The sequence below is a fragment of the Misgurnus anguillicaudatus genome, chromosome 16 (assembly GCF_027580225.2).
Source record: "Misgurnus anguillicaudatus chromosome 16, ASM2758022v2, whole genome shotgun sequence".
In the NCBI taxonomy this organism is placed as follows: Eukaryota; Metazoa; Chordata; class Actinopteri; order Cypriniformes; family Cobitidae; genus Misgurnus; species Misgurnus anguillicaudatus.
This window is the reverse complement of record NC_073352.2, coordinates 32,832,002-32,857,173: the sequence shown is the minus strand read 5'-3', so window position 1 is coordinate 32,857,173 and position 25,172 is coordinate 32,832,002. Positions and strand designations below refer to the sequence as shown.

Genomic DNA, 25,172 nt, shown 5'->3' with positions numbered 1-25,172 from the left:
CATGTTTTATTAAAACATTTCACAACACATTATACAAAAACACTGTACACAAAGCCTCTGTACAAAACTATATGTTCTTCCTAAACACACAATTGCCTAATTTTCACGTGTAGCTTTGGAAACAAAAACAAAATATAATACAGAGGCCCTTTAAAGTCGAATCCAATATTCAGTATTCATATTTTTCCAGACAGAAAACGAAAGAGGTCCATTTCAACCTCACCTCTATAGATTACAGTTTTCATTTCTATTGCTTTTAGCTGTGTTTATTAGCTACTAACACATTACAAAGTGTTTTAATAAGGCGACAACTTTGTCTTAAACGATGGCTTGTGAAAGATTGACATTCTGATTTCTAACCATCATGATGGTAATACATTCCACATAAACATTAATGCGATAACTCCTCCAAGCTGAAATGAATTTCTCAGACTTTGAACCATCATGTTGGTCTTACACCGGTCCTGTTTTTCAGGTCTATGCATGGACTAGAAATGAACAAAAACAGGTTTTTCTGTGAACGTCAAGGTTTGACCGGGGGGTCAAGCCCTTAAATCTCCTGTCATGTAGGAGGAAATCCCTTACATCTGGTTATCTAGACTGGACCTTTAAAGACAGCTGCATTTGCTGAATCGAGCTAAACTTAGCCAGAATGTCTTAAAGAAACAGGACACCCGTTTTACTTTCTGGGATAGCCGAAGTGAAATTCTAGTTCACTTTTTCATCTTCATATCTGCCTCAATGGCACTGCGTCGCCCTCTGGTGCCTCCGTCCTGAAAGAGCAGAAGAGCAGGAAAGAAAAAAACATCAAAACGCAGTATATCATCTACTTCCCTAACACACCAGACCGTCAGTGCTGAAAACTAACTGGCTATTACCTGAAACGTGAGCGCAGTTATGTGCTTGCTATTACGAGCTAAGCGATTCATTACAGGAAGATAGTAACATTACAAAAAATGCTCAAAAATTTGAACTAGAAAAGAGAAGTTAGCACAATAACAGTAAAGGATCTGTTATTTGTTTTTGTTAGTTGTGAAGTAAGGTCAGCGAGGTGGAAATTTCTTTCATCGCGCTTGATTCTCTTTGAGATCAATAAAAATCTTTTAAAGTCCCACTGTAGTCGCTAATTTTATTCCTTAAAACTCACTTTGAAGCATCATAATAGCATATGCCAAAGTTTTTCCTGTGACAGTAATTTCATCATGGATTAAAAATGCTTGAATGTAACTTTACACCCTTTCCTTATTTTGTATATGTGGTCCATGAATATGCAAATTAGTCTCCGCCTCTACTCAATAGTGGCACTTTTCCATTGCATGGTTGGCCACGGTTTGGTTTGGGTCAGGTCAGCTCACCTCACCTCACTTCGGCTTGGTTAGCTTGTCCATTGAGTTTAGTAACACTTCGTAGTGGGAGGGATTATAGGCGTGACGTTATAGAGACAGAGCACAGTTATGCAAATTTGAAAACCACGCCCACCGGGGGGGAAACAATCCAACCGTCTCTATTGACTTTGTGTTGCGAGAAGCCGCCTCCTTGTCATTTCTGGCTTATAACAAAAAAACAGAATAATGCCTAAAAGCTGCCGTGTGACAATATGTACAGCTAACAAGCCAAAGAACCCAGAAATAAGTTTTTATAAGCTGTCGAGCCGTAAAACCCAGCCTTTAAGGAGAATAAAGTGGATCGCCGACTACGTTTCCCCCTAGTGGACGCAGTTTTACTAATAGAAGTACTATGAAAAGTTGCCTGTTTCCAGTTTTGTGTCTTTAAACGCTCGTTTTTTGAGGTCGACAGCTTATAAAAACGTATTTCTGTGTTTTTTGGCTTGTTACCTTATCACACAGCAGGTTTTAAGTATTATTCTGTTTTTAAGTTTAATCTGTAAATACGTTTTTATAAGCTGTCGACCCCAAAATACGAGCGTTTAAAGACACAAACTGGAAACAGGCAACTTTTCATAGTACTTCTATTAGTAGAACTGCGTCCACTAGGGGGAAACGTAGTCGGCGATCCACTTTTTCCTCCTTAAAGACTGGGTTTTACGGCTCGACAGCCTATAAAAACTTATTTCTGGGTTCCCTGGCCTGTCAGCTGTACACACCGTCACACGGCAGCTTTTAGGCATTATTCTGTTTTTGTTATAAGCCAGAAATGACAAGGAGGCGGCCTCTCGCAATACAAAGTCAATGGAGACTGTTGGATTGTTTCCCCCCGGTGGGCGTGGTTTTCAGGTTATGACGCGCTGCGCTCTGTCTCTATATTTGCGCTGCCTACTGCTGTGACATCATACAAGTGAGAACGTCGTTGTACATTCCCATACATTTATTTATTTCTCAGTCTGCCACAAAATTTAAATTGGCAACCACAAATAGATGTTTGCACACCGCGTTTATTACTACCTCTGTCTCACATGACAGTTTCTGTACAAACACCTGTGGTGTCAGTCGACGGCGTTTTGCTGAGCCTCATTTAAGTTGCATTTAAGCATATATGCGGACGTGCGCGTCGTGAATGTGCCACCACAAACTGTAATTCTCGAAAAAACTGTTATGGTGTTCCTAATTGTCAACCTGTGGATGTTTTTCATTGCTAAAAGGGAGTTTGGGAACTTATAGCAGAGCACAGATGACAACAGGTTTACTCGAGACAGAGCAAGCTAGCATGAAGCTAATCTTTTACATTATAGCGATGACACTGGTAGTGACGATTCTCTCAGACCAATCCGTGATCTACAGTGTTTTCACGTCACGTTTGGTATCAGCTCGGGTCGCTTGGAACCCCAACCGAGGTGTTACGAAAAAAAGTATCAGGTACTACGTACCCCACCCAGTGGAAAAGCTCCCAAAAGTAAGCTGACCCGACCCAAACTAAATCAAACCGTGGGGAACTATGCAATGGAAAAGCACTATTATTAGACCAATCGGTGATCTACAGTGTTTTCACCTAACATTTTAGTATCAGCTCAGCTCGCTTGGAACCCCAACCGAGGTGGTACTAAAAGTATCGGGAACTACATACTGTACCCAGTGTAAAAGCCGCCAAAAGTATCCTGACCCGATCCAAGAATATGAGAATTAGCTCCCGCTTCTACCCAATCACACAATAAACTATAAAACGTGAAAAGTTGGACTAACTTTAAAAAGAGTTTTTAAACTTAAATATTTCACTTTTTAAAGTTGATTTTTGTTAAAGTTGAACTTTCACTGTTTACAGATATGAATAAGCAACTTAGCCTTTGCCTCCACTCAATCACACCAGCACGGACCTAGATATATTTGTACATAGATGCTACATTTTGAAGTTTCAGAGATATAGCTTAATCCGGTTTCACAATGCATACGTCTATGCAGGTGATGTTTACATGTTAGAGCATTCACACTTCACATATGAGCATCACCGAAGTAGAGCTGAAGCAGTAGTGCAGCTATGCATCCATACCAGCCTGATCTCACAAGAATTCGTACATATTTTACGAGTTGGCGAATTCGTATGAATTCATATAAAGTTAAGCGTGCAAAAATGTACGATTCTCATGAAAACAACAATGACGAAACCCAACCCCTAACCCAAATGTCAGAGGGGTCAAGGCAAATCGTGCAAAAACTTACAAATTGTATGAATTAATACGAATTAGTCAAATCATAAAATATGTACGATTGTTGTGCATACACAATAGCGTTGTGTCTATGACTCAAACTAATGATCCACTCGTTAAAGTGTGTTGTTTTTGTGGTTGCATGTTTGTTAAGTAGGAAACAGAGCGATTTAAAACCAGTTTTTAGTCTCTCTCTGGAGAACTCCACTTTTATGGAGAAAATACTCAAGGCAATGATGTTCAATGATGAATTTGCACACGGTTTGTATTGAAGCATATTAAAAACACCACATATAAACAACAATAAAAACATGATTTTTACAACAGGGGGACTTTAACATGTCATTTGTTCAAATCAGTTTAAAGTACCTGCTAAAATAATCAGAATTTTGGCATACGAACCTGAATGTGCTTATAATCAAACCAATGCTGGAGTCATGGAGCAATCAGCTCTGACCAATCAGAGTGTTTGAGTGTAATTGTGTGTGTTTGAATTAGATAAGAGAGGAAGGGGGAAGATCTTCAGCCTGGATACTTACAAAAAGAGAGAGAAGAAAAGCAGGAGATGCCATGGAGAGGCTGTCCTGTAGGACAAACAGCAAAGTGAGAAAAAGAGAGACCTACACATAAGTTGGCTAGATAAAAACCTATGAAAACTGACAGGTAAAGAGAGAGAGAGAGAGAGAGAGAGAGAGAGAGAGAGAGAGAGAGAGAGAGAGGGAGAGAAAGAGAGCGAGAGAAAGAAAGAGAGCAATGTACAGCTGAACACACTGTATAGGTGTTATTAACAAAACAACACAGCAGAGCCGACAGATACAATAATCAAACCAAATTATTTCTGATCATGAGATGAAACACACTAGATTAGGTTTGGGCGATATGTGACAAAGTTAATTTTGCCATAACTTTAAAGGTCACCTAATTTGGCAATTTTCAAGGTGTAATATGAGTCTCAGGTTGTGCCTGTGAAGTTTCAGATCCAAATGCCTTATATACAATTTCTTATATCACATTGAAAATGCCCGTTTTTGGGTGTGCACTGCAGGAAAAAGTACTGTTTTTGTGTTTGTCTCTTTAACTCTTTTTTTTAATGTTTTTTTTTACCAGCCAGTCCGGCATTTTCTATGATTTTCAAGTATTCTACGATTTTCAAGTTTAATGCCATTCAAAAAATGTTCTTCTTTAAAGGTTCTCTAAGCGAATTCACGCGTTTTAGACCATAAAACATTTTTTGTTACATACAGCAAACATCTCCTCACTATCTGCTTGCTTCCTGTCCGCTGATCAAACTGTAAAAAAACGCGATCTCTGTAGACAGCCCAGCCTCCACAAACTGCAATAATAACAAACTGGCCAAACCTACACCAGAAACCATAACAAAGTGTTCTAACCAATAAACGCCAAGAAGGATTTGGGGGTTGGGTTTGGGCGCGTTCATGAAAGCACGGAAGGGAGGGGGAGGAGTTAACTACGCTCAGTTTGTTTGAAAACACATTTCAAAAATCAACACACAGATTCGCTTAGAGAACCTTTAAATATAAACATTACCAAATTTTAAACAAAAAGTTGAGATAATTGCATTTTTGTGAAGGACTTGATACAGAACAATGATCAAAAACATACACAGAGTTTTAAGCGTTTTGAGTGAATGCTTTAGTGTCTTATAAGTTGTGTTAGAGCACCACCTGGTGGATAATATATGGATTGCCGGAAAAACTCGTCATTAGCAGGGAAACGTTTTCTTTTAATTGACGAAATAATTCGTCAATGGCGGGGAAAGAATTAAATGCAAATGAGCTACTGCTTCCCTCCCAATTTGCTAATCTGAAAAAATACAGCGCTTTAATTAGGCTCTCACGAAATACTTGGTGTTTTGAGTCTGTTAACTCTTTCCCCACCAGCGTTTTCAAAAAAAAGTTGCCAGCCAGCACCAGCATTTTTCATGATTTTCAAAAAAAACGTTTCATCCTACCTTCATTAGTTCTCTTGTAATCACCTCTCAAACATGGGTAGGTTTCTTCAAAAACACCCAATTTTGAGCAAAAAGCAGAGATAATTCCATTTTTGCGAAGGACTTTTGAAAGAGATCAGATGCAGAGCGATCTTTAAAACATACACGGAGTTCATTCTCTTTCACGTGAGGCGCTACTTCCGGGTTGTATAAGTTGCGGAAGTGCGCCACCTGGTGGATAATAGCGGTATTGCGGAAAGACAGAAAATCTCGTTATTGGCGGGGAAGCGTTTTCTCTTATGTGGCAAAAGAGTTAACATGACGATAGCATACTTTATGTCAAGTCCTCAAACTTCGCTAAATTGTACAGTATTCAAATCATACTACCGACTAGGGATGCACAATCATTTGCATGCGATATCATGCGCATCTCGTAGGTAAATCCGGTTCCCCGACTAGTAGCAAATCGCCATCAGCCGCCACCCAAATGGAGCAGCATCTACCACACAACGCCGTAGTTCACCGACAAGTTGGGCCATATCGCAGGTGATATGTCCACAATAATGAATGCAAAATTGCCCCGATTGTCGGTGAACTACAGCTTTGTGTAGTAAATGCCGATCCATCCGAACAGCAGCTGATGGCGATCCACTACCAATCAAGGAACCGGCTTCACCAACGAGATGCGCAATGACAATCACATGCAAATTATCGCGCATCACTACTACCAACCGACTCAAAACACAGTATTTCGACTCAGCCCTTTAATTAGACAAGTCACCTTACCTCATTGTTCATAATAAACGTGTGGTAACAAATTATGTAAAAAAGATTTACAAAAAATGAATGACCTAACTGTAGTCTGTAGACAGTTGTGGGCGGGGCCTACACAAAAGTGATGTCAGTTTGTTCAGAAAATGCCAAGAGCTTGTCCTATGAGACTGTGAAGGCTTTAGGGCTGATATTTCATTATAGGGTGGTTGTGTACACACACAAGCAACACACAATTGCGTTCAAACAACATATAAAAGTGAATTTCTCATATTAGGTAACCTTTAAAGGGTTATATTATGCTTTAAAGGCATATTATGCAAAATCCACTTTGGACATAAACGCGCATTGGCAGTATGGGAACACAGCAACCTTACAATGAAAAAAAAACACCCTCTCCTTCTTTTTAATCCCCAATAAACCAAAGCAGTCTCATTAGACATGCCGTTTTGATTCTCTTGTTAATGTGACGTCACACTGATAAAGCCTCACCCACAGCCACTGACTAAATGGTCGATTTTATACAAATGCTTTACTAAATGTGTTTGTTAGCACGTTTTAGCACTAATTTAGCTAAAAATACTTTTGCCTCAGACTGTATTTTCATGAATCAGATCTATTTTTAACCATAGGCGCTCACATTCTTTTGGTAAGGGACTAAGGAGCTGTAGCTTATTTGCATTTAAAAGGTAAACACATGAAAACACAGCTTTTAGGGACCCACATAGGGGCATTTTGGACATGCTATTGGAAATGATCTGTTGGGTATTTGAGCTGAAACTTAACAGACACATTCTAGGCACACCTGAGACTTGTGAAAAAGGCATATATTTTAAATAACCATAAAAAATGCCAAACCCAACATCAGATCATTGCTATACTACAAAAAAACACACATTAGTTTAGAAAAACATTTTGTAAATACAGATACACACAGATGAGAGAGAGAGGGGTTAGAACAAAGAGAAGCAACAAAGAGTAAAGATGAGATTGTGGGATGGATCGAGTTATAGGCGGATTGTGGGATGGATCGAGTTATAGGCGGATTGTGGGATGGATCGAGTTATAGGCGGATGAGCGGATGAAGTGTTTATGTTTGTGTCTTTTAAGCGACTGCAGTACTCCAGCATAAACTCAAATGATAAGTATGATGATGAAAATACCATCCAGTCATTTGAATGATCAAGACGGTGTGAAAAAAATCACTTCTCACCACTGAACAAAAGCATGCAAACACAAAGCAAAACAATGGGACTACATGACTATGGCTTAACTTTGGTCTGGTGTGCGTTTCAAAAATCACACAGATTCAAGAACCCACTACTTTCTTAAAAGGTTTACATGCACACGATAATCAAACACTTTTGAGCAGTTTCCCAGTAAGATTTATAACCACTTCCAAGAAACATTACAATTTTCTGTGAAGGTAAAGACATTTGTGGCCCTGTCTGTGAATCTAGATCATTAAAGTTAAGGAGAATCCAAGTTTATGATTTTTAATCTTTTACAGTCAATTGTTTTTACATAATGTATTATCACAAAATATTATTTATTATCTGGGTTTTCACAGGCAGGGTCACTACACAGTGTTACAGAAAATGTGCAGATGTAACAAGTGCAAACCCGTGTTAAAATCATTGAGTGTTTGTGCGTCTCACCTGCGACACCCCTGGATGTTCACCTCTCAGTGTGTGGTGTTTGTGTGTGTACATCACTGACCTTCTCATTTGTGTCTTGTTTGGAGTTGTTCCTTTTTCTTCTTGCTGGTGACTCTTGGTCTAAATGAGGGTCTTTGTGTGCAGGACTCAGGGTCTATATACGAGACTGTGTGTTAGTACGCTAACCCTACTGTCAGGGACTTTAGAGGTCACTTTGAATACGTGTGTGTAATCTGGTTTTGGGGTTGAGTTTTCTTCCTGTAGTGTTGGTATGTGTTTTAAAGGGCCGTATGTACGCGTCTGTGCCACATTTCACCCAAAAACCAAAATAAATAAACATTTTTCTAAAAGAAAATTAACCATGACATCCCTCATTCTCATTGCTTTAAAGGGATAGTCTACCCTTTTGCCATATTAAACTATGTTATTACCTCAACCTAGACGAATCAATACATATCCATCTTCCCTCAATGCGTGCACTGCACAGCACGCCGCGAATGTGCCAGCACCCAGCCCAGCCCCATTCATTCCTATGGTACCAAAAAAAAGTTTTATTTTGTGGCACCATACTTACTGGTATAACTCCTCATGTAACAGTCTTTAAATAGGGAAAACACGGAAGTGTTTGGTGGCTTCCCTGGTTGGTACCATAGGAATGAATGGGTCCAGGCCAAATGATAACACATTCACAATGCGCTGCACAGTGCACGCACCGAAAAAAGACAGATACGCACCAACTCGTCTAAGTTGAGGTAATAACTAGGGATGGGCACGGATATTCGAATATTCGATCGGCAATAATAATTCGAATTTAAAAAATGCTATTCGAATGTTTATTTGTTTTTACTGTGCCACCAAAGGGTTACAACTTATTTAATGCTTTTTCACTTCATCTATACTGTCTTTTGCATACTTAAATGTAAGATATACATGAACATTAATTCGTATGTTTTTCTGATTGTTTGGCAATGCAGATTGCAGACGAATTTAAGTTTTTCCATTTATCTCCGGGTTTGGCCGCACCGTATTTGGCCACTGGCTCAGTGAGGGCTCACGTGTTATTAAACGTGCTTCTCCGCCGCCCGCATCAACACATCATGAGAGATTTGTAAGCTTTCTGTTATAAGTCTACTTTATTTTGTTACTAACAAGACAGACACGGAGAACGAAATGAAACGGAAAACATTTATTATATGCGGTGCTCTTTCAAAAATGAACCGGATAACTGCACATGGCAGTTTAAAGCAAAGCTCCGTCTTTGTGAAATGTTGTTAAATTAAGCTAACGTTAGTAACTTTGCATAGTCAACAATAATCTATCGAGCCAGCTTACGTTATTTGTAAAATAATTTTAAATACAGATATTCAATCTTGTTCAATCCGTCTGTTGTTTTTATTGGATAACCATCATCACGAGGAAGAGTTTTCTCCGCAGCACCGGCATTATCTAGTCAGAAGAACGGGCTTTCACCGAAGCAGGTAGGTTTTCTTTATTCACAAATACATGTCAAACTAAACTGAGAAGATATTTATATGGCGACTGAGCAGTCGGTTATGTAGATGTGTTTTTTCGTTTGCTCCGGGCTCTTATTTGGAGTCTGTTTAAGGGTTTAAATGATGATAGCCTATTTGTCAAGTCCTCAAACTTTAAACTTCGCAAGTCCTCAAACTTCGCTTAGATTTGGGATTAGTGTATAATATAATGTATGTAAGATCAAACAGTAATGAATTCATACTAACGACCGACTTGAAACTAAGTATTTGACTGACTCAGACTTCGCTCCGCATGGGGTTTTAACACCTTTTTTTCTGTAGGATATTTTTAAGAAGAATTTAAAATATATATATATTTTTTACAATGTTTTCAACTTAAAAATACATACATACACATACAGAATATAAGTTTAGCTTGTTGTGGATATTTCCTAATTATAAGCCTTCTGTGAAATTATGACAAAATGAAAAATACAAAAGACGCATGTCTTAATTAACATAATTTAAATAAACGAATATTCGTTCTTTATGAGCTTAAATATTCGAATAGTAAATTACTGGAAAATGCCCAACCCTAGTAATACCATAGCCCAATCTGGCAAAAGGGTAGACCATTCCTTTAATGGGAAAATACTGTTTTTCTTAAAGGGATAGTTCACCTCAAAATAAAAAAATTATGTCATCATTTATTGTAATATTTTATTTGTTCTGAAAACCACAAAGGAAGATATTTTGAGGGAATGCAGGGTTTCCCGCAGCATATTTCAGTTAAGGCGGCCGCCTAAGCTGGGAAACCCTAACGCCTTAACTAGGTTGTTAAAAAAATTCGCAGCAAAAAAGTCCGTCAAGTGCATCTCAAAGAACAGCGTGGACGCTCTTCACACCGCGAGCGGGCATGCGCGCCACACGGCCGAAATGAGAAAGACGTGGTCTGGACCGTCACTGTCTGGAGGATAACTAGCTAGTTGATAAAACATCTTTGAGAATAGCGTGGACACACTTCACACTGCGAGCGTGCACGCGCGCCACACGGCTGAAATGAGATAAAGACGTGGTCCATCACTGTCTGGAGGATAGCCCGTTGATAAAACGCGTATCCATGAGAACTGTAGGTGGATTTATGTTTTGTGTTTATTTCAGCCTGTTACTGTATTAGTCTATAGTTCTTGCAATTTTTAAGTAAGTTAGCTGATGAATTTGTTGTTTGAGCAACCTGTTGATAAGATGTAATTGTTGAGTGCTCTTGCTCACGTTATTTATGTGCATTATTTACATGCTACAGTAGTTACACTCCTTTAAGATAAAGTAATTAATAGTGGGAAATAATCAGTTTTTACCATTGTTGCGATATCTATCATCGTTCGCCAGACGTTTTACAACATCTGCTTTAGTTTGTGTTTATTAACCCTTTAGTTTCACTTTATCACGCAGCTATTTTCGTTAGAGGTAAAACATTTAATTAATTAATAATCTAGTAGGTGCTCATTTTCTGTCATAGTTTCTTCCAAATTAAGTTTTATTTAAGTGTTTTAAATAAAAAAAATTGCATCATATATTCATCATGACGCGTACGCCCCGCCCCTTTTATTACCACGCCCCCCCATCCCGGACCCACCCCCCGCCCAACCCTACCGCCTTAACTAACTAATTTTCTGCAGGAAACCCTGAAAATGTTTGTAACCGAGCAGATTATAAGCACCATCTGCTTCCATACTAACTTCCATAGTATTCTTTTTCCTACTGTAGAAGTCAATGGGGCTTCTGTTAAAAAAATCAGTTTGGTTACATTCCTCAAATTATCTGTGTGTTCATCAGAACAAAGAAATGTATACAGGTTTGTAACAACATTATTCATAGTTATCTGTTATAGTCATAAACTATCATGTTCGCACAGGATAATATTATTAACTGTATTACAGTAATGTGAATAAAATTATTTTCCCATTGTGGTAGTGAGAATTTGGGGAAAATTGTTTTTTGATCCAAGGATGAAATAAGACCCAGACTTTTCTTCGAAAGAAAGACATAAACAACTTGGATGACATGTGGGTGAGCAAATAATCAGAATATTTTTTTATGAAAGTGGAATATTTCTTTAATCCAATCAAAACCCAAATTTTAATTCCAGGTGTATACAGAGCCTTTGATGTGTTTGTATGAAAGCTGTGAAAAATCTAAGCCCACATCTTAATGTTTCTAGATCCTATATCTTTCTTTAAACCTACATTTACTCTTCAATTAACTTACAAAGGGTCTTCTGAAGCCGTCCTGATTCTTTGATATTTTGTAACTTGTTCGGAGCCACGTCTGTGCTTTGACGGCGTGCATGTATTGTGTATTATGATATTCATGTACCCCCAAACCTGCTCACCAGGGTCTCTGGTCCATTCGATAGCGCCGGGTATACGTGCATGTCAGCATGGGTGTGTGACTGTACGTGTGAATCTCTAACCTTCTCGTTCGGGTCTTGCTTGCGGTTAGCCTCTCTCCCGCGCAGACTCTTGGTGCCGATGCCCGATTCAGACGTCTGCATGATCAACTGCGTGGCTAAGAACTGCTGGATCTGCTCCAGGACATCTCTCTGCATTTCCAGGGCCATGTGGTACACGTCGTGATCCGAGCTGTTGTACATCACGGCGTTCTGAAACATCAGCATGATGTCGCGCTGAAACTCCGCCGTCGTACGGATCTGTCCCGACTCTATGTTCTTTTTGATAGCTGACAGATCCATAGGTCTGTGAGAGATTACAGGATGAGAAGATACATTATGAAACAGACACACAAAATTATTAATATCATCTTTGACGCAGCCTCAGCCGGGTACCTATGTACGATGCTGTGGTAACCGGGCGCGATGTCATCCGAGACCGGCTGCAGAAATACACTCGCATACCTGCGTGCATACACATAAAGATTAAAACACACACACAAACACATGCTAAGGTATATAACACCAGTATGAATAGCACGCTTACCTGTGATTGGCCGCTGCACGCCACACCAGCATGATGGCCTTCTTCCAGATCTTCTGAGCTTGCAGGGCTTCTTGGTCTTCACTGCACATGGAACTGAGATTGAAGAGAGAATGAAAGTCTTGATAAAACTTTACAAGAGACCAAATGGCTGCGTACATAAAACTTGATATCAACATCTAAAATCCGATCATAAGTGGTCACATGAGGTGCACTCACAACTGCGATGATGCAGGACTGCTGGCCGTAGAGTCCGCTGTCGTGTATCGCTGAGAGTGACTGCCATATCCATCCTCACTCTCACTGGCTGGAGGATCCACCTCGGAGAGATACGGCCCCTCTCCATCCCCATCTCCACAATCCTTCATCTCCATCCCTTCATCCACATCCACTTCACTGCCTCCATCCTCTTCCTTCACCTCCTACAGCGTGTCAAAAAACAGAGCAAGACATCAATCATACAGAAACTACAGATGATGATTCATTTACATAATGTGTTTCACAGTGTGGGGGTTGATATTTTCAATTCGCGCAATTTAAAGGGTAATGGAAATGCAGCTACTGAAAATAGTGCAACAAGAGTAAAATATACTACTCGTAAAATTATACTGTAAAATTTATATTTAATAATTCTTAAAATTGACTGTTGTAAATTTAGACTAACATGTTGCCTAATAGGGCTGTGTGATATTGAAGAATGACGCTATATGCAATAGCATGGTGCACCAGGCGCTATCCGATAAGATGTTGCGATTTATTTCAGGGCGCTTTCAATTGTATTATAAAAATTATATAACCAACATACACTCACCTAAAGGATTATTAGGAACACCTGTTCAATTTCTCATTAATGCAATTATCTAATCAACCAATCACATGGCAGTTACTTCAATGCATGTAGGGGTGTGGTCCTGGTCAAGACAATCTCCTGAACTCTAAACTGAATGTCAGAATGGGAAAGAAAGGTGATTTAAGCAATTTTGAGCGTGGCATGGTTGTTGGTGCCAGACGGGCCGGTCTGAGTATTTTACAATCTGCTCAGTTACTGGGATTTTCAAACTCAACCATTTCTAGGGTTTCCAAAGAATGGTTTGAAAAGAGAAAAACATCCAGTATGCGGCAGTCCTGTGGGCGAAAATGCCTTGTTGATGCTAGAGGTCAGAGGAGAATGGACCGACTGATTCAAGATGATAGAAGAGCAACTTTGACTGAAATAACCACTCGTTACAACTGGGGTATGCAGCAAAGCATTTGTGAAGCCACAACACGCACAACCTTGAGGTGGATGGGCTACAACAGCAGAAGACCCCAACTGGTACCACTTATCTCCACTACAAATAGGAAAAAGTGGCTACAATTTGCACCAGCTTACCAAAATTGAACAGTTGAAGACTGGAAAAATTTTTCCTGGTCTGATGAGTCTCAATTTCTGTTGAGACATTCAGATGGTAGAGTCAGAATTTGGCATAAACAGAATGAGAACATGGATTCATCATGACTTGTTACCACTGTGCAGGCTGGTGGTGGTGTTATAATGGTTTGGGGGATGTTTTCTTGGCACACTTTAGGCCCCTTAGTGCCAATTGGGCATCGTTTAAATGCCACGGCCTACCTGAGCATTGTTTCTAACCATGTCCACCCCTTTATGACCACCATGTACTGATCCTCTGATGGCTACTTCCAGCAGGATAATGCACCATGTCACAAAGCTTGAATCATTTCAAATTGGTTTATTGAACATGACAATGAGTTCACTGTACTAAAATGGCCCCCACAGTCACCAGATCTCAACCCAATAGAGCATCTTTGGGATGTGGTGGAACGGGAGCTTTGTGCCCTGAAAGTGCATCTCACAAATCTCCATCAACTGCAAGTTGCTATCATATCAATATGTGCCAACATTTCTAAAGAATGCTTTCAGCACCTTGTTGAATCAATGTCACGTAGAATTAAGACAGTTCTGAAGGTGAAAGGGGGTTAAACACAATATTAGTATGGTGTTCCTAATAATCCTTTAGGTGAGTATGTTTCTATTTCAGGGAAAATAATGCATCACAAACAACTTCTAAAAAAAGAACAGCCATATTGTACTGTTGCATAAAACAAATCAGACATTTTAACAATGCAAAAAAATAAAAATAAATAAAATATAGTTCATACAAAAACGAAAGTTCTACAGTTCAACACCTGCGCTCACAGCAATCTGTCTAAAGAAATATTAAGTAAACATGTGTCAGTTCAACTAGATTCCCTAAATGTGAAAATTTTGGGGATTTAAATTCAGTCAATGAAGCACTGTCTTTACAAACACATGAGCACAGACGTGAATTAATGTGTTTGTCTCTCGTTATTGCTTAAATTGGTTAATGCTGGACAGGGGTTTGGCACGGTTAAACGGTAATTAAAAAAATGATGCGGTAACACTAACCGTTGGACATTCTTCTATAGGAGTTCAGTTTTGGGTGAATTATTTAAGCTTGGTGACTTACTGCTGCTGTTATCACCAATACCTTTGCATCTTTCGCCGATCCCGAGCTGTCCTCAGAGTCCAAACAGGGCGTCGCAGTCTCCGGCTGAACCCAATCTTCCCCCTCACACTTCACAGTTGGACTCGGGGTTCTGTTCTCCTCTGGTGCCTCCTCCATCCCAACGTCCCCTTCTCCTTCCCTCTCCGCCTCCATCTTAACCTCAGAGTCCTGGCTCTGCTCAACATCAGGGGTAGCTGTCACCACGGAGTCCCCCGTCACCCCGTTGGCCACCTCTGGTTTTTCGGTTTCCTCAACCAGAACCTCCATTTCTCCTTGCACACCCACAGGGTCCGAGTCACTCGGTGGGTCCACTGGGACGGCATTCTGCTGGACGTCTGGCTCTGGTTCACCTGCTTTAAAAGTCTGGGACTCCCAAGGGCTGGAGAGATGTCCCCCGACCGCTGGGTCTTCACAAAGAGATAGAGCAGCTTCCACCGCAGCGGCATCCAGGGCCTCCACAGGGTCATCCACCTGTAACAGACACTTTAAATATTTACCACATTTTTTTGGAGAAACTTTCGTCATGCATCATAATTATTTGAATAATGTGCCTCTACCTTCTCCTCAATTATAGCGATGATGTCTCCAACCGTCTCTAGGTCCAGTTCATGACCCATGTATGACACAGACACCACCGTGTCCTCCTCCACCAGCTCCGTCTCTTTCTCCTCGACTTCCGCTGGCGTGGACGAGCTATCCATTACAGCCTCCACCCCAGACCCTTCAGCGACGGCTGCTGCCCCTACATACACACATATGCAGCTTTTAACCTTCACCATGCTCTTCATCAAGCTAATTTCCTTCTTGAAGCGCTCTAAAAAGAAGCCCTAATAGGGTGTGCATGACACAAACAAGAAACGGCTGCCTGAACGACAACAGAGGAAATCAGAGATAAAGACCTGCATTGGGCACAGAGAGGTGGTCTGGAGCTGGTGGGACAACCGTAGGGGGCTTAGGGGGTTCAGCACTGACAGGCTGCTGCGCTGGGATGGAGCTCTCCAACAGACGAGATAATGTAGGAACATCTGACACAGAGATACACACATGTAGCAATACAAACACTGAACACTGAAGCACAGATCTACTTACACAATACTAAAAAAAAATACACGGCATGCAGGACACAGCAAAAAAATGCAACGGAACAATGCTACGAAAAACAAAGTGACATAAAATGCATAACTAAAATACAATTTGTCCACTAATGTAAAAAAATGTTTGGTAGACTTTACTAAAACCTGTAAACATCTAAAAGGCACATTTAAAACAAAGACAAATATCTGTTAGTGTATGCGTGTTTACCGGCTGCGATGTCCTGACTGGTCGGCAGCGCAGCAGCTGTGTGAAGCTCAACTCCATGCGAACCGTTACTCAAACCCGCGACCACGTCTCCTTCAACTACCTGAACGACAAATCCACAAAGAGTAATACAGCACCTTATTGTGTCCAAACAATTATATATTTTATTATGAAGTCTTCTACATCACCTCAATCATGTTATTAATTGGCTAACCTCTCTGCCAATAGACCCTTTTACTGTACACAATGATGACGTAGCAATGCATGTGCGTGCATTTTGGCAACGGATGTATGCAGGGTTCCCACACCTTAGTAAACTTCAAATTCAAGGATCTTTCAAGGACTTTCCAGTTCCAATACCCTCAAATTCAAGGACTAAATGTGGGGACACATTTCAAGTGAGAGCAAGGTTACGTTGTGTTACCTTTTAAGATACATTGTAACAGTTCCCTTTCGAGGGAACTCGTGCTGTGTCACTGCGGTGACACTTTGGGGGCGCCTCTAGGGGTAAGTGCATCTGAATGTGTATATCAAATTCAACCAATGGTGAGGCTTGACGACAAAGACAGGGTGACGCGGGAGCCAGGAAGTATATCTCTATCTGAAATATTTCCAAAGACGGCTTTACAGGGACGCAGGAAGTATGGGAAGGAAGACGCAGCGTCTCGTTCCCTTCTCAGGGAACAACAGTTACATAGATAACCCGAGACGTTTTGATGTGTCAAACACAACTATGCAAAAAAGCATTTAGGTATGAATCAACATTCACATACAGAAGATATAAGCATTAAAAGCGAACAGTTTAGCATGTGTGCTTAAAAAGTCTAGAATTTTTATGATATTATCCTACACTACACAGGGAATAACCGGACATTTTGATTCTGGGAAACCATTTTGATAAACTTTCTCAACACAACTTTCGAGGCCAAAATGCGTGCGCAACTATTTGAACACGTGGGCTGTAAAAGGGTCTATGAAATGAGAGATGATGCACATGTTTCAGACTCGCATACCGCATATATTTACATAATAAAATGTGCGGTGGTTTCATTGTGGTTGTGCGTTCGTCATCACATGTTTTTCCAGTTTAGTTTCTTAAAATGGTTTGACGTTTTTGTGCATACACAGTATGTGTTTTGACACCTGAGTTTACTTCAATATTGTGCATGCAAATTTTAATCTATCAAGACCAACTATATATCCTTGGAAAGGTCTAAGAATATAGTTTTAGCAGTAATAAATATGCAGTGACAGCAATTTATTAATTTGTGACAAGAGTTCGCAGTTGACACCTAGTGGCCATTGTTGGTTAAACCACTAAAACCTAATTGTTGTGATATTTATTGTCACCTCCAGACACTTCAATGAAGAACTTTAAAGTGTCTTCTTTTAAGGGATACTTCACTTTTTTTTAATAGGCTTATTTTCCAGCTCCTCTAGGGTTAAACAATAGATTTTTACCGTTTGGAATCCATTCAGCCGATCTCCGGGTCTGGCGGTATAATTCATTAAATCTGATTAGACCATTAGCATCACGCTAAAAAACGACCAAAATGTTTTGATATTTTTCCTATTTATTCTGTAGTTACATCGTGTAGTAAGACCGACGGAAAATTAAAAGTTGTGATTTTCTAGGCCGATATGGTTAGGAACTATACTCTCATTCTGGTGTAATAATCAAGGACTTTGCTACCGTAACAAGGCTGCAGGAGGCGCTATGATATTATGCAGCGCCTGAAAATAGTCCCCTTGGTAACTTTTAATAGCAGGGGACTGAATGAGAGTATAGCTCCTAGCCATATCGGCCTAGAAAATCGCAACTTTTAATTTTCTGTCGGTCTTAGAACATGATGTAACTACAGAAGAGTCAAGTTTTAAATATCAAAACCTTTTGGTCATTTTTGAGCGCAATGCTAATGGTCTAATCAGATTCAATGGATTGTGCTAAGCTATGCTAAAAGTGGTACTGCCAGACCTGGAGATCGGCTGAATGGATTCCAAACGGTAAAAATCAAATGTTTAACTTTTGAGGAGCTGGAAAATGAGCCCATTTTCAAAAAGAAGTGGAGTGTTAAATGTAAGTTATATTAATATGAAGGTGTATATTACCTTTTCATCCCCCACTCAAAAAGGGCTTATGTCTGTATAATAAAAAATATATCTCTGTCTTACCAGTCTAGAGCTGGCTGCTATGAGGCTGCCCTTTTTCAGTAGTTCCGACAACAGTGGGGAAGGAGGAGGTGTGGCTTTTGGGTTAAGGTGCTTCTTTTGTGGGGAGTCATCCACCAAAGCTCCCAGGGTTGTCTCTTTAGGTCCTGTGACCTCTGATACAGGCATAAAGGTAGGCACCCCCTGAGCCATGGACCCAACACAGTGAACACAGAGAGATCATGAGACACGAAACTTGGTCTAACTTTAACGGTTTAAGAAAATATGACGGATCTCTGACCATGGGACTGACACAGGGCTCGTCCGTCATTGGCTGCGATGTGTCCGCATGCGAGATGTCCAAGCCTGGGGAACCAGAACCGGGTGGAGAGCGTACGGTTACGCTGGAAACTCTCTTTGGTGTGTTTTTAGCTGCCTGGCGAACTAAAATATGAGAAAATAGTATTATACATTAATGACAACATAAAATAAACACTACAGTTTTTAACAAAAGAATATGGCAAACTGCTAGTAGCAATTTTATTAGAAAAAATGTTGCACTGTATATCTAAAATTTGTTTTGTGGAACCATTAAACAAAGACAACGGCTATAACAACATTGGGTACTGATATTACAATTACTTGTGGCCAATCTGGTGACGCAAGTCCCGGCGTCCAGTTAAAAGAACCAATCATCAATGAATATAGACACATTTTTTGATGGATGGGCTCCATATAGAGTCGCTCATGCACAGTAGCAAAAAAAGACATTGATCGAGCTGTTTTTAGTGCAACTTGAACTTAAAAAACAAAAGTTATGGTCCAGTTGATCTCAGGTTTAATTGTTGGTTAGAAAGAAATATGTTGTTTAATTGTGATTTTAAAGATATATGTCTATTCCCATTTACGAAGATGGGACCGTAGTAAAGTTCTGAATAGGAAAGTAAATCCCGCACCCTGATAGGCTGCTTCAGTCGCCCTCTTCTTTTGCTCCGCCTCCTCCTCTTCCTGCTTCCTCTTTCTGACAAGCATGAGAACACGCGCAATCACATATTAACAAACACACAGATAATGGCAGATTAACAATCTAAACTAAGGTTTATTTATCTTGATAAACACAATGTCCCCTCAAAGTGAGATCTGTGTAAAATAATTAGCTTGAAACAGTTTGGGTTGTATTGAAAGATATTTTAAATGAAGTGATACGTGTGTGGTGAAGTGAGAGAAAGATGGGTAGAAATTTCTCACAGCTCTATTTCTCCCCACAGCTCCTCTAGTTTAGGGTCCATATGACCGGCTTGGATCAAATCCACTTCTTTCTTTAGTTTTCTAAAGAGATAGATTACATAAATGTATATGTTGACACATCAGTTAACGCATGAACATATAACTTTCCTTTTTCACAATCTCAAACATTTTAAATCTTTAATGGAAAGTTAAAGTTGTAGTTCACCCCAAAAAAAAAATTCTGTCATTATTTACTCAAACCTGTATGAGTTTTTTTATTCTGTTGAACACAAAATAAATGATTTTGATAAATGACGGTAAGCAAAAGGTTAACGCACCCATTGATTTCTTCCATAGTATTTGTTTCCTACTATGGAAGTCAATGGGTACACTCAACTGTGTGGTAATTTAAAAAAAAAATATATCTACTTTTATATTCAACTGATGAAACTCATACAAGGTTAAAACAACATGAAATTGAGTAAATAATGACAGAATTTTCATTTTTGCATTAACCGTCCCTTTAAAATGTAACTAAAAGCTAAAATGGCTATTTAAAGCTTATCATTTCATGTGTAACACAGAAATAAAGATAAAGAGATGTACCTGTATTTCTCCTGTGTGTCTTTGATTAATCTCTTGAGTTCCTCGATCCTCTCAGCTGTTAGCCGACGGACAATCACATCCTCAATGGTCTCGACCACCTCGCCTTTCTCGCCACGTTTGCGCCTGGATAAAGCACCAGTAACAAAAACTTTACACCAATACAGCATTGACATGATTCACACTGCCTTGGTAATACAAACCAGGGTATAATTCATTATAAAATAAAGTCTTTCTACAATTTACTGCCTTCCATAAAACATATATGGGCAGTTTCCCGGACAGGTCTTACACTATTTACTTACAGACTAAATTGCATGTTTGGGATTCCTTAATTTGAAAATCTTTTGCACTTACATATCTTAACATATATCTGTGCCATTAGTTTATATCAAGATGCACACCGGTACTGTTTTTTGTAAGTTATATTTGTAAAAACTAAAATAACTTAATGTAACTAAGGCCTAGTCCTGGATAAATCTATGTATTTCCTGTCTGGGAAACTGCCCCAATGTATGCTAAACTTTACACATTGTGATCCGAGAAAGAGAAAGACTGACTTTGGGGCTTCTGTTGCTTCCAGCAGCTCGGAATACTGGGAGGCACAATGCTGTAGAGGCCACAGATATAACAAATCAATCAGCAAATCATTGACATTAATATAAAACTCTTATATACAGGGTTCCCACACCTTAGTTAACTTCAAATTCAAGGACCTTTTAATGACTTTCCTGGTCCAATACCCTCAAATTCAAGGACTAAATGTGGGGACACATTTTAAGTGAGAGCAAGGTTACATCGTATTACCTTTAAAGATACATTGTTACAGTTCCCTTTCCAGGGAACTCGTGCTGTGTGACAGCGGTGACACTTTGGGGACGTCTCCAGGGGTAAGTGCGTCTGAATGTGTATATCAAATTCAACCAATGGTGAGACTTAAATGACAAAGACAGGGTGACGCGGGAGCCAGGAAGTATATCGCTATCTGAAATATTGCCAAAGACGGCGTTACAGGGCTGCAGGAAGTATGGCAAGGAAGACGCAGCGTCTCGTTCCCTTCTCTCTTACATAACCCGAGACGTTTTTATGTGTCAAACACAACTATGCAAAAAAGCATTTTGGTATCAATCAACATTCAAGTACAGAAGATAAGCATTTAAAGCCGTGGGAACCCTTTATATAGCATATCACTCAAGACTAATGACTATTAATGGTAACTATAACTTACCTTCTGGGAGAACCAGTCCGGCGGTCGTCCAGACTCTGAGAAAGGCTTGATGGCTCTGCTTACAGACACCCTGATAAAATAAACAACAAACACATTCAATGGTAACCCATTATTAGAACTTATTTTGATGAAATTAGGGATGCACCGAAACAAAACTTTAGTCTTAATAGCGATATTCCATAACTTAGAATGACATGTTCTGATACTGATAGATATTATTATAGATGTTATTATTATGTTGTGAAATCCTTTGTTGTTATTGCCACCAAATTCAAAATAATCACACATGATGAGTTTGATGCGTTTTTTGCCCCTTTTGATTGCCAGGATATAATCTGCCCGTTTACCAGCTGTTTTTCAATAATCAGCCAATGTTTAACAGTGGGAAAATTATCCCTCTGCTGATATCCATTATATGCCGGTATATCAGTTCAGCCCCATAAAATTACTAAATAGATCTACATTATATAATGGTAAAAAACCTGTTTATTGGTTAATGTACATTACAGGGACGTACATTTTTATAAGTTTAACTCTTTTCCCGCCATTGACGAGATAACTCATCAATTAAGAGAAAACGCTTCCCTGCCAATGATGAGAATTTCCCGCTTTCCTCAATACCGCTATTATCCACCAGGGGGCGCACTTCCGCAACTTATACAACCCGGAAGTAGCGCCTCACGAGAAAAAGAAAAACAATTGCTGAGTCCCAATTCGCCTACTTATACTACGACCTAAAAGTATGTACTGTTGTTGTGAGGAAAATGTACATACTTTTGAGTGTGTAGCAAAAGAGTATGCACGTTCTGGGACGTACTTCGATGACGTCATGCAACGTGAACGAAAACGTGGTTGCCTAGCTACGCACACCAGGACTGTTAACAATATTTCATTCATTCTTATAACTTATGTCAAATATTATTTTATTTACTATTTCCATCTTTTTTTCTCATCGTTTTGTTCACAATACATTTTACAATGTGTTCTACCAAGTTGAGGAGTGAAGCAGAGCGTCATGAACCAAACGCAGGTCGTTTGTGAGGTGGCTGGTTCTGACGTTCATGTGCCATGTGTGTAACGAAAACTACTTATTTTAAAGTCAAAATATTTAAAGTTTATAGTACAACTATTGTTTTACGTATTTTATAGTTAATTTTATACTTATGTATATGACTCAAAAATACTCAGATGAAAATTAACCATGTTTTTACTATAGTAAAAGTGTAGTAACCATGTTTGTTTTGTTGGAGTAATAAAGTTAACATTTGTACAGCCACAGTATTACTACAAATACGCAAGAGGGTCAGTGTAGTTAAGCTCCTCCCTCCCGCACGCAATGGGTTGTGGGCAATATTAGCCATTAGAGTGTGGATCGATCTGCACTTCGAATTCCAACCGGAAATAGTAGACCATCCTGGTATCTTTGGGATACTCATTTCAACATACTACGATTTGGGACGTACTAATTCTAGTTTCGAATACTATTTAGGACGGATAGTATGCGAATTGGGACTCAGCACTTGTGTATGTTTTAAAGATCGCTCTGCATCTGATCTCTATCAAAAGTCCTTAAAGATAGTCCCAAAAGTTTTTGAAGAAACCTACCCATATTTGGGAGGTGATAAAAAGAGAACTAATAAAAGGTAGGATGAAACTTTTTTAGTTTGAAAGCAGAGGTTCTGTTCTTTCATTTGATATATGCTTGTTTATATATTTAAAGAAGAAAATTTTCTGGAAGGCATTAAACTTTTGTAAAAATCATGAAAAATGCTGGCGCTGGCTGGCAACTTTTTTTTAAACCGCTGGCGGGGAAAGATTTAAAGGCGGAGTGCACGATTTCTGAAAAACGCGTTGGAAAAGGGAGTCGGGCCGGCTACAAAAACACACTTGTAGACAATCAGCAGTAAGGGGCATGCCTACTAAACAACATTGTTCCCTGGGTTGCATGTGTGGCATCAAAAGAAGGTCTAGATTCTATTGGGGTAAGTTAGGGGCGTGCTTGTTTAGGTGATTTAAAATGTCAACATTGGCTTTCAGAGATCATGGACCCTGCCTTTAATAAATTGATTTTCATTGTACACAATTTGAATTATACAAAAGTATTCAGTGTTTCCCGCAAGATTTTGAGAGACTGTGGTGGTGATGACGTCAACCGCTAATTAGCATATATGTGACGTCATCATGTCGTGTTTGCGTTTGATCTAGTGTTGGCACCTGAAATATGTTTTACTTCTGCTCTTTGGTCTGTATCTGTATTTGATATGTATTATGTATCAAATTATATTTTAAGCCGAATTAAGCTGTTTTAAATAGTGAAATAAAAATGTAAATGGGAATCATGAAAATTCTATTTGTGGGGGCCAGTGTTGATTCTGTGGTGGGCCACCACAAATAAATCAATGTATGGGAAACACTGGTATTGATCATTTATGTTGTATTGTTAATAATTACTATATTATACCACAGTATTATGTAAAAAACTGTGAATAGCAATAACATAAAGGAATAAAATGGGATATTAATAAATATGCATTATTTATTATTGTATATACATTATTCAATACAACATGCTTTTCATTTAGAAATACTGCATATATTAATACAATTTTTAAACATGTAATGTCACCAAAACAGTGGCGGTAAATTATTTGGGCATTACTCTGGTCCCCCCAAAAAAATCTCGGGGGTGGGGGATCACGTATCATACAGGGGGATTAGCTCAAATGGTAGAGCGCTCGCTTAGCATGCGAGAGGTAGCGGGATCGATGCCCGCATCCTCCAATTATTACATTTTTATTCAGTCTTTAACACAACGCAATATCCTGCAATTATTTAATTATGTCTTGACCTAACATAAATTTGAAACAAGCACTCGCGTGGCTTAATGTTCTGAATTATGTGAACTGACATAAGCCCATTTTTCTAGGTTTATTGATGTGATTTGTTGAGGTTATATATTTACCAGTTTTGATCTCCGCTTCTCATCACAGAAGAGGCGAGACAGAGTTTCTCCCGAATAGACCAGGGTTCCGTCGGGCCCAAAGCGAGCATCTTGTGTTCTGTAGAGACAGTTCAATAATATCCACATTATTTAACGCATTAAATACATACAAAATGGGGGAACGTTTGTAGGGGGAAATGCTGTTGAAACAGAAACCATCCATTCAGTACACAATACACATCTATGGACGTATTTAAAACAACATGAAGCATTTATGCAATTGAATTTTTATAGTTTGCTCCACAAAAACAATACATTTTGTACAAAACTAAAATTAAACGTATTCATAACGTAAGCGCAGATCGTCTTTGTTATCATGTAGCTGACTAGCACAAGCAAACTGCTCAGCACGGCGTAATCAAAAGCGACAGCCTCTCTATTCACGTAAGGTAAAATGTAAAAGAGTCAAATATAACATTTGAATTGATTTTGGACTCTCTGGTTCATTTGTTAGAGAAATAAAACAACACTTACTTCCCACTCCAGTCGACATTTTCGCCGCTGTGATAACAGGCCGCGCGGTTTGTTCACCTAATTTCCGCCGGTACTGTTATAATGTAACACCTAGATGAGCGCTGGCAGGTGTTACACTAAATACTTTCCGGCAACCCTATTACACATCGGGGGATTAGCTCAGATGGTAGAGCGCTCGCTTAGCATGCGAGAGGTAGCGGGATCGATGCCCGCATCCTCCA

General features: G+C 39.4%; 1 protein-coding gene and 2 non-coding genes across 7 annotated transcripts; 2 read left to right on the top strand and 1 right to left on the bottom strand.

Annotated features, from left to right (window-relative positions):
* Window positions 1-25: 25 nt before the first annotated feature.
* brd8b (bromodomain containing 8b) lies at window positions 26-25,101 on the bottom strand. Of its 5 annotated transcripts, XM_073854519.1 has the most exons (20): window positions 24,952-25,101; window positions 24,439-24,535; window positions 21,477-21,546; window positions 20,809-20,858; window positions 20,252-20,374; window positions 19,667-19,747; window positions 19,375-19,439; window positions 18,725-18,862; window positions 18,443-18,633; window positions 16,274-16,373; window positions 15,871-15,996; window positions 15,529-15,713; window positions 14,954-15,442; window positions 12,663-12,865; window positions 12,447-12,539; window positions 12,296-12,364; window positions 11,924-12,206; window positions 8,040-8,132; window positions 4,138-4,182; window positions 27-773 (listed from the first exon to the last, which is right to left on the bottom strand). In XM_073854519.1, the coding sequence occupies exons 1-20, from the start codon at window positions 24,968-24,970 to the stop codon at window positions 714-716; spliced, it is 2,580 nt and encodes an 859-aa protein (XP_073710620.1). In that variant the 5' UTR covers window positions 24,971-25,101; the 3' UTR covers window positions 27-713. The 5 variants fall into 5 exon arrangements, with proteins under 5 accessions (XP_073710623.1, XP_073710620.1, XP_073710622.1 ...); XM_073854522.1 differs by lacking the exon at window positions 15,871-15,996 and having other exon boundaries at window positions 26-773; XM_073854521.1 differs by lacking the exon at window positions 8,040-8,132.
* trnaa-agc (transfer RNA alanine (anticodon AGC)) lies at window positions 24,185-24,257 on the top strand. Its single transcript has one exon. It is a non-coding gene; the product is annotated as a tRNA-Ala (tRNA).
* On the top strand, window positions 25,100-25,172 carry trnaa-agc (transfer RNA alanine (anticodon AGC)). Its single transcript has one exon. It is a non-coding gene; the product is annotated as a tRNA-Ala (tRNA).